The 12,791-nt window shown below is 50.5% G+C and overlaps 1 protein-coding gene across 4 annotated transcripts in view; it reads left to right on the forward strand.

The window, feature by feature from the left end:
• The window catches only part of MGRN1 (mahogunin ring finger 1), a 56,274-nt gene that overhangs the window by 38,784 nt on the left and 4,699 nt on the right, over window positions 1–12,791 (forward strand). For 2 of the 4 annotated variants that reach the window (XM_074885504.1, XM_074885502.1), the window contains exons 8-12: window positions 710–757; window positions 5,130–5,198; window positions 7,360–7,519; window positions 9,364–9,473; window positions 10,409–10,474. In XM_074885504.1, coding sequence (XP_074741605.1) covers window positions 710–757; window positions 5,130–5,198; window positions 7,360–7,519; window positions 9,364–9,473; window positions 10,409–10,474 — 453 coding nt within the window. The remainder of the gene's footprint in view (window positions 1–709; window positions 758–5,129; window positions 5,199–7,359; window positions 7,520–9,363; window positions 9,474–10,408; window positions 10,475–12,791) is intronic. The other 2 variants (XM_074885505.1, XM_074885503.1) reach the window with 1 other exon arrangement.

Below are 12,791 nucleotides of genomic sequence, written 5' to 3' on the forward strand. Positions count from 1 at the left end.
AGATGCACATCTGCAGCTGTTCACAGCAACAGGGCCTGCTGGAGTCTCCCCTGAGTCTCCTTTCCGGCTCTCTAGGCTGTGGCAGGAGACTTGGTTTCAGTTTAGTTGACCCCTGTGAATGATGGAGAAAATAGAAATAGCACGCTATTCCTATCACTAGTTCTGACACCAGGTACATACAGAATTGTTCCAGCCCTGCCTGCTGCCACTGAGCAAGTGAAAGGCTTGAGGTGGTCACTGCAGCTCTGAAGATGGCAATGTGGAGCACGTGTGACTTGTTTCTGACTCCATCCAGTAGACAGGCCTTGTTCTCAGCCTGATGCCAGCCCCCTGCTCTCTCAGGGCTCTGGCCTCAAGAGTGACTCTGTAACTGGATGTTATTTAGGGTGTTAACAAATATCCCCTGCCGAGTCTTGCTGGAGCGGCTGAAGAAGTGTTTGCACCCAGTTGGACTGCTTGCAACCTGAAAGCATCCAGTGTGTGTGCTCTGACCCACTTCAGCCAGGTTTAACTTGAGCCAAGTCTGTCTAGCTCTGCACTGGAGCAGACAAGGAGCACTCCGATACCCTGTTTCACTAACTCTGCTGAGATTAATTGCCATTCATGCTGTCCCGGTTATACATAGCAGACACCAACTCTTGATCATGACTGTTTTACTCGTAATTGTACACTTCAGCTATTTAATGCATTCCCTTTTTTTTCCTGCTAGCACGTTGATGGCAGTTTTTCTGTGAAGCCATTAAAACAGAAGCAGATCGTAAGTACCTGTTTCCTGTCTATTGCTTGATTAAAGACATTTGCTGGTGTCTCACAGGTGCCCGACTGTACCCAGTGGGAAGCTTCCGTGTTAGTTCACCGAGAGCCTGAGATCTCACCTTGTTAGCTCAGATATCACAAGCAAAGGCAGTGAGGTGCTGGCAACCCTTAACATTGGGTTGGTTGCTGATGTGTGTTGGGGGCACAAATATGGCAGCGTGGGACTGGCAGAGTGTTGGTGCAGGTCTCTTTGTGCTCCTCTGGGAGGCAGGCACTATGTATAGATCCAGTCTTTCATAAACGTTCCTACCTTGCTGGCATTTGGCACTTGAATACAAAACTGGCAAAACACACTACTGACACTTCCATGTCTGTATAGGTGTAAGTAAATTAGGTTTGCATAAATGAGCTTAAGTGCTGTATGTGTTAAGCAGTGTGAAGCACATCTGTTCATTGACACTGCCTGATCTCCTTAGGTTCTGTGTTTTGTGGTGTGGAAGGATGTCTTCGCAGTCTCCCAGTGTCCTACCTGGAGGCTGAAAACTGTTAGCTTTCCACATCTGTGTGTGTTAAGATATCAGGGGATCATCTTCTCCCTGCACGAGCTTCCTTGTTGTGCCCAAGGTATCTTTGGAACAGCTCGAGGGATTGACACCTTTTAAGGTTCCTCTTGCCTGTCCCCTACGAGTATCCTGGTACTTCAGCAGTCACAGACATGGTCTTGCTTTGTACCAGACAGCACACATTCTGAGAGGAGGGGAAGAAGGGAGACTGGCAAACAGGAAAACATCAGGGATCTGTAGCCCTTTTTTAGCCCATCCAGGTGTGGTGTGATGCCCAGAAGCTGTGTAGTGCCTTATCAAGATTGAAATTGCATCCAGTTTTGCATAGAGACAAATACATAAACAACTGCAAACTGCTAAGATTGCCACGAATTCCAGCTTCTGAAAGGAAATCTGGCAGCGATCCTGCTGCAAGCGTCGGCTTGAAATGTCTTGGAGAAAGAGATGCGATTTTGGTGGTCGATCCCTCTGCTTTTAGATGGGTGCTGTGTTTGTGCTTTAAATGTGTTTGACTTCAGCTGGCTGCGATTGATGGCAAGGGTTTTCTGATCTGAATTAAAAAGCCTTTTACTACCAAGAAGGTCATTAAGTGCCTTGATTAGACACTTCTTGCTTGAAGATGTTCCTTCCAGTCCTCAGGTCATAAAAGAGCCAGTTAATCATGTATCAAAATTGCGTTCGGTAATTCACTGTCTGCCTCGCCAGTGCTGTGCAGAGGCTCACGGCCTGTCCTGCAGACTTGCTCATGCCTAGGGACAGAAATATTAGCCCTTGCTGCCAGAGCTTTATCCCGGTGCTAGTGGTGAGTTACTTGGCACTCCAGCCTGACGTCTGTTCTGAGCTCTGCGTGTCCCAGACTGACCTGCGCTCCCCTCCCTTCCTTGGTGCTTAGCTTGGCCGTGTGGCAGCATGATCTCCTGGCTAGCTGATCGATCTGGGTCCCACAGGTATTTTTAATACAGACAGACAGAGACTGTTTCAGAAGGGAGTCTATCGAGTGTGCGAAGGCAGGTTTGTAGTGGGAACATCTAGGAGAGCCATGCCTCTGAAGGGAGAGCTTGTGTGCTGTGCTGGAAGAGGCTGCCAGAGCGGTGTGATGCCAGCAGCACCTCTTTCTCACATATTCTTCTGATCAGAGAAAAGCATTTGTGAGCTGATGAAAAGCTGCTCGTTTATCTTGCTTGTGGGTTTTTTGGGGGATTTTCTTTAAGTCGCTTTTTTTGTGTTTTGTTTTTTTTTTTTTAAAAAAAAAAACTGTGAGCTCTCTGAGTCGGTGTTGAGTTACTGTACACACTAACAGAGTGTGTGTACCATTCTCCATTTAGCACTCTGGACTCCCCAAATGGAGGGCTGTTTTGCTGGAAGTGCTCTCTGGGGACGTTCCCACCCTACCACAGTATGGGTAGCCGAGTCCTGCAGTGAAACAGTGTGTGCTTGTCTGTCTTTACTGACAGAGCGTGTAACCTTCCCACTCACTGTTTGGTTGTGGGTACTTTTTTTTGTTGGCAGTTTGTAAAATGTAATGCTTATATGTTCTCTCCTATGGCTTTTAAAATAGAAGGAAGCTCTTGCTAGAAGAACACACAGTACCACTGAAACTGAGATAGCATCTGCACTCATAAGAGTACAGAGGTATAGAGTATATGTCTGGAGTAAGCCATCTGTCTAACATTGTACATTCTTCCCCATTGCTGCTTTTCTTTTGCCTTCCCCTCCTTGCCACTGCCAGGATTGCTGGGTACCTTTTGTGTGCATTGATCTCTAAAGCTCTTTGGGAGCAGGCAGCAGCAGCTAATGAGCTGAACTGCTTTGTTCTCTCAGCTGAGATCAGGTATAATGTGTGTACCAACCTGTTTAAAGAAATTCAGCATGGATGAATACAAACAGATGGATCAGCAGAAAAACATGACCTGGACTTGGCCGCTGGCTCCTGTGTGCATCAGCTGAGGCTGTATATAGCCACAGAAGCCTTTGGAAGGGTGATGTGGTGCGGGATGGGTTGGAGAAGCGTGAAGGTGAAGGACTGCATTATGTACAATCACCTACTCCTTATTTACTCCTACTCTTTTAAAATCTAGAGATCTTTCTATTAAGAGCCATTTGCACCCTTTTCCTACTGGGACATGAGCTTCTTGGGATTTTTAGAGGCAAGCAATTAAAATGAACGCAGGCTCCTGTAGAGGCTTTGGTCTCTTCCTTCCTGACCTCTTCTTTGCTTTGAGCTGTCCACTTCTGTGCTCACTGTTGCTCATCATGATCCTCCGAGGAGTCAGGATGCTGTAACAAGACTCTCTTTGAAATGTCAAGTTACAAGAGGACATCTCCCACGTAATTGTTCCCAAACTTCCTGGGTGAGTTGTGAGCCGCTGCAGAGGATTTTGCTCAGCAGTCCAACAGCTGACCTCATTGCCATGAAATGCAGGCCTAGAACAGATTGTCTGTAAGCTGCACGCTGAGTTAAACGGGGAGGTTCTGGAATTAGTTTGTTAAAGCTGCTGCGTCCCAGCTCAGAGCATTTCTGAACTGGGAAATGGGCTGGATATAGCTAGCTCCTGCCTGTATCTTGACATGTGACGTCTTCTGCAGCACTGAAATCCCATGGCAAAGCCATTGCTCTTCTGAACACCTGGCTTAACAAAAGGAGAGGAGAGAGGCCAATTACACATGGAAATGCCAGAAGCCCTGGAATTGATGAGCTCTTGAAGCACTGGGTTCCCAGTGGCTTGGCTTCACTGTATGGTGTCAACTGGACAGTTCCTGGAGGTGGCAGGAAAGCGTTTCCTTTCCCTGTTTGCGAGATGTGTCACTTTGATACCTTGCAACCCCTTTGCCTTTTTACCTGTTGCAGGGTTTTATGCAGAGGAACACGCCCTGCTCTGAGGAAGCTGCTATGGAGCACCAAATCTTAGGGGGCTGGTATCTTTGTGCATCCTTGTAGAGGCTGTTCCTCACAGCTCTAAGAGTCTCATGCTGTACTTGCTGGCTAAGCCAGGGAACAGAGAAGAACACCCCACAGTGCAGAGGGGGCTTGCCTTGCTGGGGCTTGAACCGTCAGCCCTTCTTGCCTCAGTGCTTTAATTCACCTGCTCAGGGGAGTTCTCAGGCAGCTGCCAGCTTTTGCATAGAGTCGTGGCTTGGAGGAGTATGTCCCAGGCTTGAGGCTGTGAGTGTCTAGAGCACTTTCTGCCACCACACACCTACATTTAGAGATGCCACCAAGGGCCTGGGAATGGTAATAAATGACACCGCACTAATGTAGGGTTGTCCCTCAAGTGCTTCTCATGCTAAGGAAGATGGTTTGTCTGTCTTCGATAGCTTGACCTTATGCTCCCAGGTGATGAACAGGGAAGTGAAGTGCAGCCATTGATGTGCCAGTGACAACCTCTGCTGAGGTTACAAAGATGGGTGGAAGCTCATCTTGGTTAGAGTTAAGCAGTACTTCACAGAAGGAAAGGACTGTGGAAGGCTGATTGCCTCTGGCCTATTTGAGCTATGTGAGTACATGTTCCCTCTTGATTTCTGAGACAAGCAGAGTACTTATTTTTTAGGTGATTTTGATAGTGACAAAAGTGGCTGGTTGGACTCCTTGCTCAGACCAGACAGGCTGGGCACCACTTTTTGAGCAAGGAGAGACTCATTCTCCCAGCTGTCCTTTGCAATGTTTATTTCTGTTAACTTTTTCATGTAGCTATGGGGGAGCTGGCTGTTGTGGGTGTAACATGGACATTATAACACAGGATGGGAGGGGAGGTGATCATGAAACAGCAATGACAGAGCAGCTGGTGCTTCAACTGTTGTCTTCTTCCCTAGGTTGACCGGGTGAGCTATCTGCTTCAGGAGATCTATGGCATTGAAAACAAAAACAACCAAGAGACCAAGGTAAAGGTGCTGAGGAGGCTTCTGCTCCCTGAGCTGTGGGTTTCCAGCCTTTACCTTCTGCTTTTGAGCTTAACTATGGGGCTTGGCAGGGCCACGTGGAGGTGCTTCCCAGAATGACTGTCAAGTCTGTGTCATTCCTGCAGACACCAAAGAAGCCCAGGAGTAACAGGTCCTCACTGCTGTAAGGCCCAGACAGTCAGTGGAGTTGTGCTGAGATAGCGTGAGAGTCTTGAGGATGTTCCCTGGGGCTGGGATTGCTGGGAGAGAAAGGGCATCAGTGCCCCGTGGGTGTTTCAGAGCACTGATTTTTAGGGCTTGTAGAGACAGCTGTGGGCCAGTGTTGCTGCCTCTCTGCAGTCAAGGTGGTGGCTGTGCTTTGCTCCTGTGGCTCCTTCATGTTCTCCTGTTTGGGGGGGACTGCATGTTCCTGCAGCGTTGCAGGGAGCTGAGCTCTCTAGGGCTTGCCAGTGTCCAGAGGGCAGCCTGTGTTCCCCAGCAAGAGGGAGCACAGCATCACTAACGGATGTATAAGCAAATGCTGTAACCAGAAACGTTGCCTGTCTTTAGGCAGGAGCTTCTGCTGGATTCCAGCTTTCTGCACAGCCATGCAGATTACGTGACTGCTTCATGCTTGCTTTAGCCTTATGTAGAGCTGCCCTTTGCTGCCACCTGGGCTGCAGAGTGTACCAAGTGCTGGCCTCGGGACCAGACCTCTCTGGTTGTGTTGTGCGTGATTTGCAGAGGAGTAGCCACAGAGCAAGACAAGCAGGATTTCCTCTGTAAACAATGCAGTGTCCTGCCCAAAGCATCCTGTGATCTCTATCTGTCTGTACCAACAGGTAGCACCTGAAGAGGCGGGAGGGAGAAGTCTTTTCAAAGACTTTTCTTGCACAGGATCTGTTTAAGAGGATTGAAGGCTTCTGTTTGGGTCCTCCAGGGTCTTGTGATGATTCTCTTGATCCAGCAATCACACATTTGTGACCCATCAGACAAGTGGCCTGGGGCCATTTTTGTTCTTCCTAGTGTACTTAGCAAACCGTGTGAATGGGAAAGCAAAAAGCCTGCCCTCCCTACCTCCCAAAATAGATGAGGAGTGCATGTGACGAGGCAGACAGGCTTCCAGCCTTTTGCTGGCATAGTCAGCAGGCTGGGTGTGGATGTGGCAGCAGCGGGTGCTGTGTGTTGCAGTTTACACCAAGGCTGCCCGTCATCTAGCACGTGTTAGCCCTGGTGACCAAAGGGGCACCATGAAGTGGGACCAGATGAAGGTGGAGGGTGGGCCATGTGGGTTCATCAGTTTGGTGGGCTCTGGAATAACTTCTGTGGCACTGGGGGCGAGACTGTGGGGTTCTCGGGTATCAGTGAAGAGAGCTCTTGTGGTTGGAGGGTGGGTTTCCCCTCCCAGCAATAGCTTGCTTGGTGGCTGTAATCCAAGGCTCTGGGGCTCTGAGTGACTGAAAGACTAGTGTGATGCACGCTGAAGTTGGGTGGGTTCACACTGACCTTTTTACCAGGGTGGCTGTGAGCAGGTGAGCATCCCAGGCTGGTTCTCCTGCTGCTGCATCAAAGCTTGTGCCAGCACAGGACACTGGTGAAGATGCTGTGGCAGGAGAACCACTCACTGCATCACTTATTCAGAGGACCTGTGGAAACTGGGCTAGACATGGCTGGAGTGCCTCCTTCTGTCCAGCCCAGGAGCAGCCAGACCTGCTGCCTGCCACAGTCAGCAGGGAGCTCCTTGTGGAGCTGCTCTCTCGTAGACAAGGGGCAGAAAGGCTGGATTGCCAGAGAGCCCGCTTCCCTGCTGATGCTGGGAGCCACCGGGCTGGCAGGCAGGAGCTTGTTCTTGGTCCCCCTCAGCCAAGGGGGGCTCCCTGCTGCACACAGCCTAGCTCTGGGGAAGGACAGCTGTGCTGTGAATTCACAGGTCTCTGGCCTTTAGTGAGCTCAGAGCAGAGCCCCGAGAGGAGGGAGTGTCTGTAGCAGGGCTGTGTGGGCTGGAGCTTGCTCTTCTTGAGAAACCCTTGCTGAGAGCTGCGGAAAGAAGATGCCAGCAATCTCACAGACTTTTGGGTGGGAAATTTCCCCAGGCTCTGGAGTCCCTTGGCAGTTCAGCGTGGCCCTTACCATTCACATGCCAACGTCTTGCCTCTCATTGCAGCCTTCAGATGATGAGAACAGCGACAACAGCAACGAGTGTGTAGTTTGCCTGTCTGACCTCCGTGACACCCTCATCCTGCCCTGCAGACACCTCTGTCTGTGCAATTCCTGCGCCGACACCCTGCGCTACCAGGCCAACAACTGCCCCATCTGCAGACTGCGTGAGTATGTGCCCAGGAAACAAGGGCATCTTTCTCCTTCCTAGGCTCCTGTTAAGTCAGTACAGGCTGTGAGAAGGAGCATGTATTTTGTATACCCACCCCAAGGCTCAGCATCAAACATGCTGCTGTTCTCACTGGCATCTGGTGATTCCTGGCACCTAAAATAGCTGTCCTTGAACAGGGAAGGAGGAGAGCGCATGGGAGAATGGCCCTTTGTTCAGTGCCTCCCTGGCCACTTGCCCTCTCCCTGGCATGGATCTGAAGGTGCAGGAGCTCTGAGCCATGCCATGTAGGCAGTTCTTGTGTTTTGGTGAAGATGATGGAATATCCCCCAAAGGAGGGGATGTAGAAGCTTTATCCTGAGAGTATCTGGCCGAGACAGCAGCCAGCCCTGCCAGATGGATGTCCAAGTACTTTGCATGATTTTTTTTTTTTCTTCCCCTCTGACAACCTTACTCTGACTTTACCAGGGAGGCAGAGATGAGATAACAGTCAATTTACAGTCCTTTGCTTTGCCAGGAGAGTTAGGAGGATTTGCTTAACCCTTGCATTGCTCAGCTCCCAGAAGAGGTAAAAAATGAAATATCCGTTCTGACACTCGGGCTGCGCTTGCTGAATTCCACGTCTTTTCTCAAAAGCACAGAGGCATAGGAGTCTCTTGAGAAAATGCCTGTGGTTTTGGTGTAGTAGACAGATCATGTGTTTTATCCTGTGCTTGGTCTCTGTGGTATTTGATTGTTTCTAATTGATACTTCTCAGGAAAAGAAAAACCAGCCCAAGACAGATGTTTGGCCTGAGAAATTAAGTCTATAAACAGTTCAAATTTGGCAAAGATGCAGTAACCAAAAGGAAGATCTTATCAGAGGAAGTGCCAGACAGCTTTGACTATAAGTAGCACAACTTAAAACACAGGAACAGCATTATCTCATCTGCATGCTGCAGTGGAGTAGGTTGTATTTGTTTGGAAAGTGCCCCCGTGTCAGACTTCCTGGGAATCTGGTTCTGGGGAGTGCAGAAGCAGCAAGGATAGATTTGCACCTCTGTCCTCTGGCTCTAGGCTGATCTTGCAAGGTTGCTGGGTGCTGCAAGAACGAGGGAAATGCCTGGGCTTTTCCTTATGTATGAGCAAGTTCTCACAGCTGCATCAGAACAGATGTCTGGCTCATTCATATGCGCCCTTGGCACAGAGGAACTAACGATATTAAAGATCTGCAGATAGAAAACGGGGCTGCGGGCAGGGAGTGGAGATCAAAGCTGTTGTGGTGGGAGGACCAAGGGATAGCTGTGCTGGAGACAGGGGCATCGCCTCTAACCCTCAGGCTGGGTTCACAGCTACTGCAGAGCCTCTCACCACCACAGTGCTGGCTGGTGGGTGAGCAGCCGATGGCAGGCACGATGCTTCCAGCACCAGCTGGACCCCGGAGCTGAGACTTGTGGGGTCTGAATGAACCTAAAGCAGTTTTACGTGAGCCTCCCCCCTCCACCTCCCCCATCCTGTAGCTTGCAGTGCACTGCCCAAGGCTGAGCTCATGATTTTCTTACTGTGTTGTATGCTATTGGGCCTGAAGTGCCTCTGTACCCGACTGTACTGGGGCAGGCAGTGCCTATTCTCCCCAAGGACTGTGTGTACCCAGAGTTTTCTGGCCAGCAGATCTCTTCCCTGTCTAGATCAGTTGACTAGAAGCCAGAGCACAGGACTTGGCTTTGGTGTGCTCCATGGCCCTGCTCCCCATGCACACGGGTTGCTGCCCCATGCTGATGGTGTGTCTGCAGCAAGCCGAGGAGTTCTGGCATGGCCTGGTCCGGTTTAGCCGTGTTGTCACCTGCCTACTGTTCTCTCCTAGCCTTCCGCGCCCTGCTGCAGATCCGGGCTGTGAGGAAGAAGCCAGGGGCTCTGTCGCCAGTGTCGTTCAGCCCTGTCTTGGCACAGAGCGTTGACCATGATGAGCACTCTGTAAGTACCTCATAACCCCATGTGCAAAGCCTGGGTGCTGGTCTCAGCCTGAGCAGGCAGCTTGTGCTTGCACGAGTTGCTCAACCTGATGGCTGGTGTCCCTCTGACCTCAGGAGGTATGCTCAGGCCTATGGAGCAAGGACTTCCTGAGCAGTGCAGCCTCCTTGTCAACCCTGCTAAACAACCAGGATCTCTCCTCTTGTGGATTAGTAATACAACTGGTTTTAGCCAAGTGCTTTCCTGTCTTTTGGAGGAAACAAATCCACAGAAACCTTAGTCTGAGAAGGTTTCTCAGGGCCTGTCCCAGCAGAAAAGTGGCAGACTCTGGGCATGACAAGGTGGGAGTTGGGAAAATGGGAGAGGTGACGGTTTGACTTGCACGCACATCTGTGTGGCAGCACTCTGATGAAGTGCCCTTGGCATAGGGGTTCCCAGCATGACAGCGGAAAGGCCTCTTTGTGCCAGCCTCCCTGAGTGATTGGGGTCTCAGCAGGCAGCTGAGGGAGCGTAGGATGGGAAGTGTGGTGCTGGTGGCTCATCCCTGGTGTGATGAGGGTAGCAGCTCATTGCCTGAGCAGTGCTCTTCCACAGCTGGCTCTGGCGAGACACAGAGTGAAGAGGGGGAGAGATCAGAGTGAAGAGAGGGAGATCTGCATCTAGATCATCTTACAGACTTCCATGGGAACGGAAAGATACTGCCACAGCAAAAGCCTGGTTTTATCCATCTGTCCTCTGCAGCATTGTAGACCTGCTGCCTTCAACTGGGGCTAAGAAATAGGGCAGGGGAGAAACCCTGAGGGTTGTTGTGAAGCAGAGTGTGGTGTGTAGAGGAAGGAGGTGCTGTCACCAGGAGCGAGGTGAGGAGATGCTGTGTGTCTCTTCGTGTCACTAACCTCAAGAAACAACTTCTTTAAAACATGGTTTTCTCTTGACAGTGTCCCTTTAAACCCCTTAAAGTGAGCACTGTCTCCCTGCCCAGCAGGAAACCTAGAAGGGAAACAGTAAGTGGACTTGGTTGTATTTGCTTCTACAGCAATTCTTTGCCAGCAGTGTCACTAGCACGTGGAAGTGTTACACACGCGAGGGCTTGCTAACACGCTGGGCTTGACTTGTGCCCCTGCACAGGCTGCGACACTCCACGTACTGCCTCCACGTTAGCCGTGAGATGCTCACACCCTGCACAGACGATCACTTATCTCCCTGGTTTGTGTGCGGAGGAATAAGCAAGATGGAAGCAGCTTGCCACAGCGGTCTGATGCTGCCTCTCAGGGATTGTCCCCAGGTCCTGAGCCTGGCTGCTTTATAGTTCCTGGCCAAGGCATTTTTGTAGCTTTGTAGGACTGTGGACAAGCTGCTGACCCCTTGGCTCACCCAGAAGCTTCCTTGCACTTGTCTCATCCCCTTGACAGTTTGGCGTGGGCACATCTTGTGGTTTCCACCACAGTGCTGGGATGTAGAGGTAGACAAATAGGCACCGTTGGACCAGGTCTTCTCTTCAGGAACACTCGCTGCAGTGGGCTGTTTTCCTTTTACAGAAACAGGAAGGATGAAGCTTGTTTTGTTGGGGACTCTCTGAGTAGGTGTGAGAGCATGTAACTGGAACACTGTGCAAGGGACAACATGAATGGCAGTTGTGGGGGACCAGGAGCCAGGAAGGGGAAAGGTGAGGGGGGTCCCTAGGCCAGGAGAAGTCTGCCCTCTTTGTGAACTCCCATCAAATGCAGCTACAGCTGTTGTTGGTATCAAGGAGGCTGCAGTTTTCTTTTGCTCAAGCTTGCCTAAATACTCGGCCTTATGAGGAATGTGGCTTGCTGCGCTCTCAGGTCTGGGGAAAACCTGAGGCTGGGTTCAGGTAATGAGGCTACTGCAAGCTTGGCATGACCCTGGCTCTCTGCAAGCCTCCTGCAGCGACTAGCAGTACTGCTGGAGCAGTGGGCGCTATGGGTGGTGTAGTAGTAAGTGTTTCTGGAGAGAGCAGTGTCTCTTAGGGTTGTTTGAAAGCTCAGTAACTTGCAGTGAGGCTGAGAAATCCTCCTCTGAGCTGTGCTGCAGAATCTGAGCTGTGCCGCAGAACCTGAGCTTTCATAACAGCGCACCAAAATGAGCAGCCTTTGAACCCTCAGGCCTTGGTCTACACAGCCAGGAGAAAAATGTCCCAAACGCGAGCCAGGGGATTTTGTGGACAGAAAAGTGAGGGAGACAAAATAGCACCTCCGAGCTGCTGTCCGGAAATGAAATGTTTTTGTGGAGATGGCTTTTGGCCCCACAGCCTACAGGTGGCAGCAACTGTGAACTGATTCCTCGTTCAGCTGCCTTGGTTATCTTGCAATCACCAGCTGTGGTCTTCAGCACAAGCTCATAACCGTCACAAGACCATACTTAAGGCATGTGAGTTGATGCTTGACCCCAGGTGCCACTCGTTCTTTCCTCCCCATCGGATCCAGCTCCTTCTGTGACCACAAGTGAGTCAGTTCAGCAATCAACTCACACCAAATTAATGGCTGTGTTGGAACAGGTTGCTGGGCAGGCTCATCTGCAGCTGTGTGATTGGGAAATGAGCCACAGAGAAGCTACAGGAGTTCATGGCCAGGCTTTGTAGAGACATGCCATTTTAGGTACGATGTAGAACCATCTCCCTGAGGATACAGGGCTGAGACAGCTCAATTTAATGTAGGCCTGGACTGCTGCAGTCTCGCCTCTTGGTTTGCAGCAGGCTGGGCTGGGCTGAGCTGTCTGCGGCCTGCTGGGTTGCAGCATAAACCCCATTTGTCTCTGTCCACAGGATCTTTATGATCAGGAGGATTTTTGGAGTTAAACCAGTGTTGGTTTATTGGCTTTGCAAGGGTCCCTTTGGCAGCTCAGTGAGTTACAGGGGGAATGGGAATTGGTGCAGTTTTGCCTTCCTCTCTTACAGGACCAGTGGTTCTGTGATCCTTTTCCTACCTTTTAGCAGAGGCGACTGTGCAGAGAGCCAGCGTTAGCAGCTGAGAGGACTGAGACCGTGGGAGAAGTGGAAGTGGTGTAGGCTCTGAGGATGTACTCCCTTCCTTTGACTCTCTCGTAGTAACACTGGTAGTGCTGTGAAACAGCTGTGTGTACTGGGGCTGGAACCACAAGTGGGGTGCTTATTGAGCTGGAAAGGTCTCTAAACCATTGGAAGAACTTTTAGGGGAAAAAAATCCAAATTAATTTTATGGCAGCTTTTTTAGGAACCTGCTTTTTCACTCTCCTTGCCCGGCTATTGAAAGTATGGCGGGGGGGTGCCCAGTCATGTTCCAGCCTCCTGAGATGCCCAGTCTCTCAAACATGGCTCTGGAA

Source organism: Strix uralensis, chromosome 16 (genome assembly GCF_047716275.1).
Source record: "Strix uralensis isolate ZFMK-TIS-50842 chromosome 16, bStrUra1, whole genome shotgun sequence".
NCBI classification, from domain to species: domain Eukaryota; kingdom Metazoa; phylum Chordata; class Aves; order Strigiformes; family Strigidae; genus Strix; species Strix uralensis.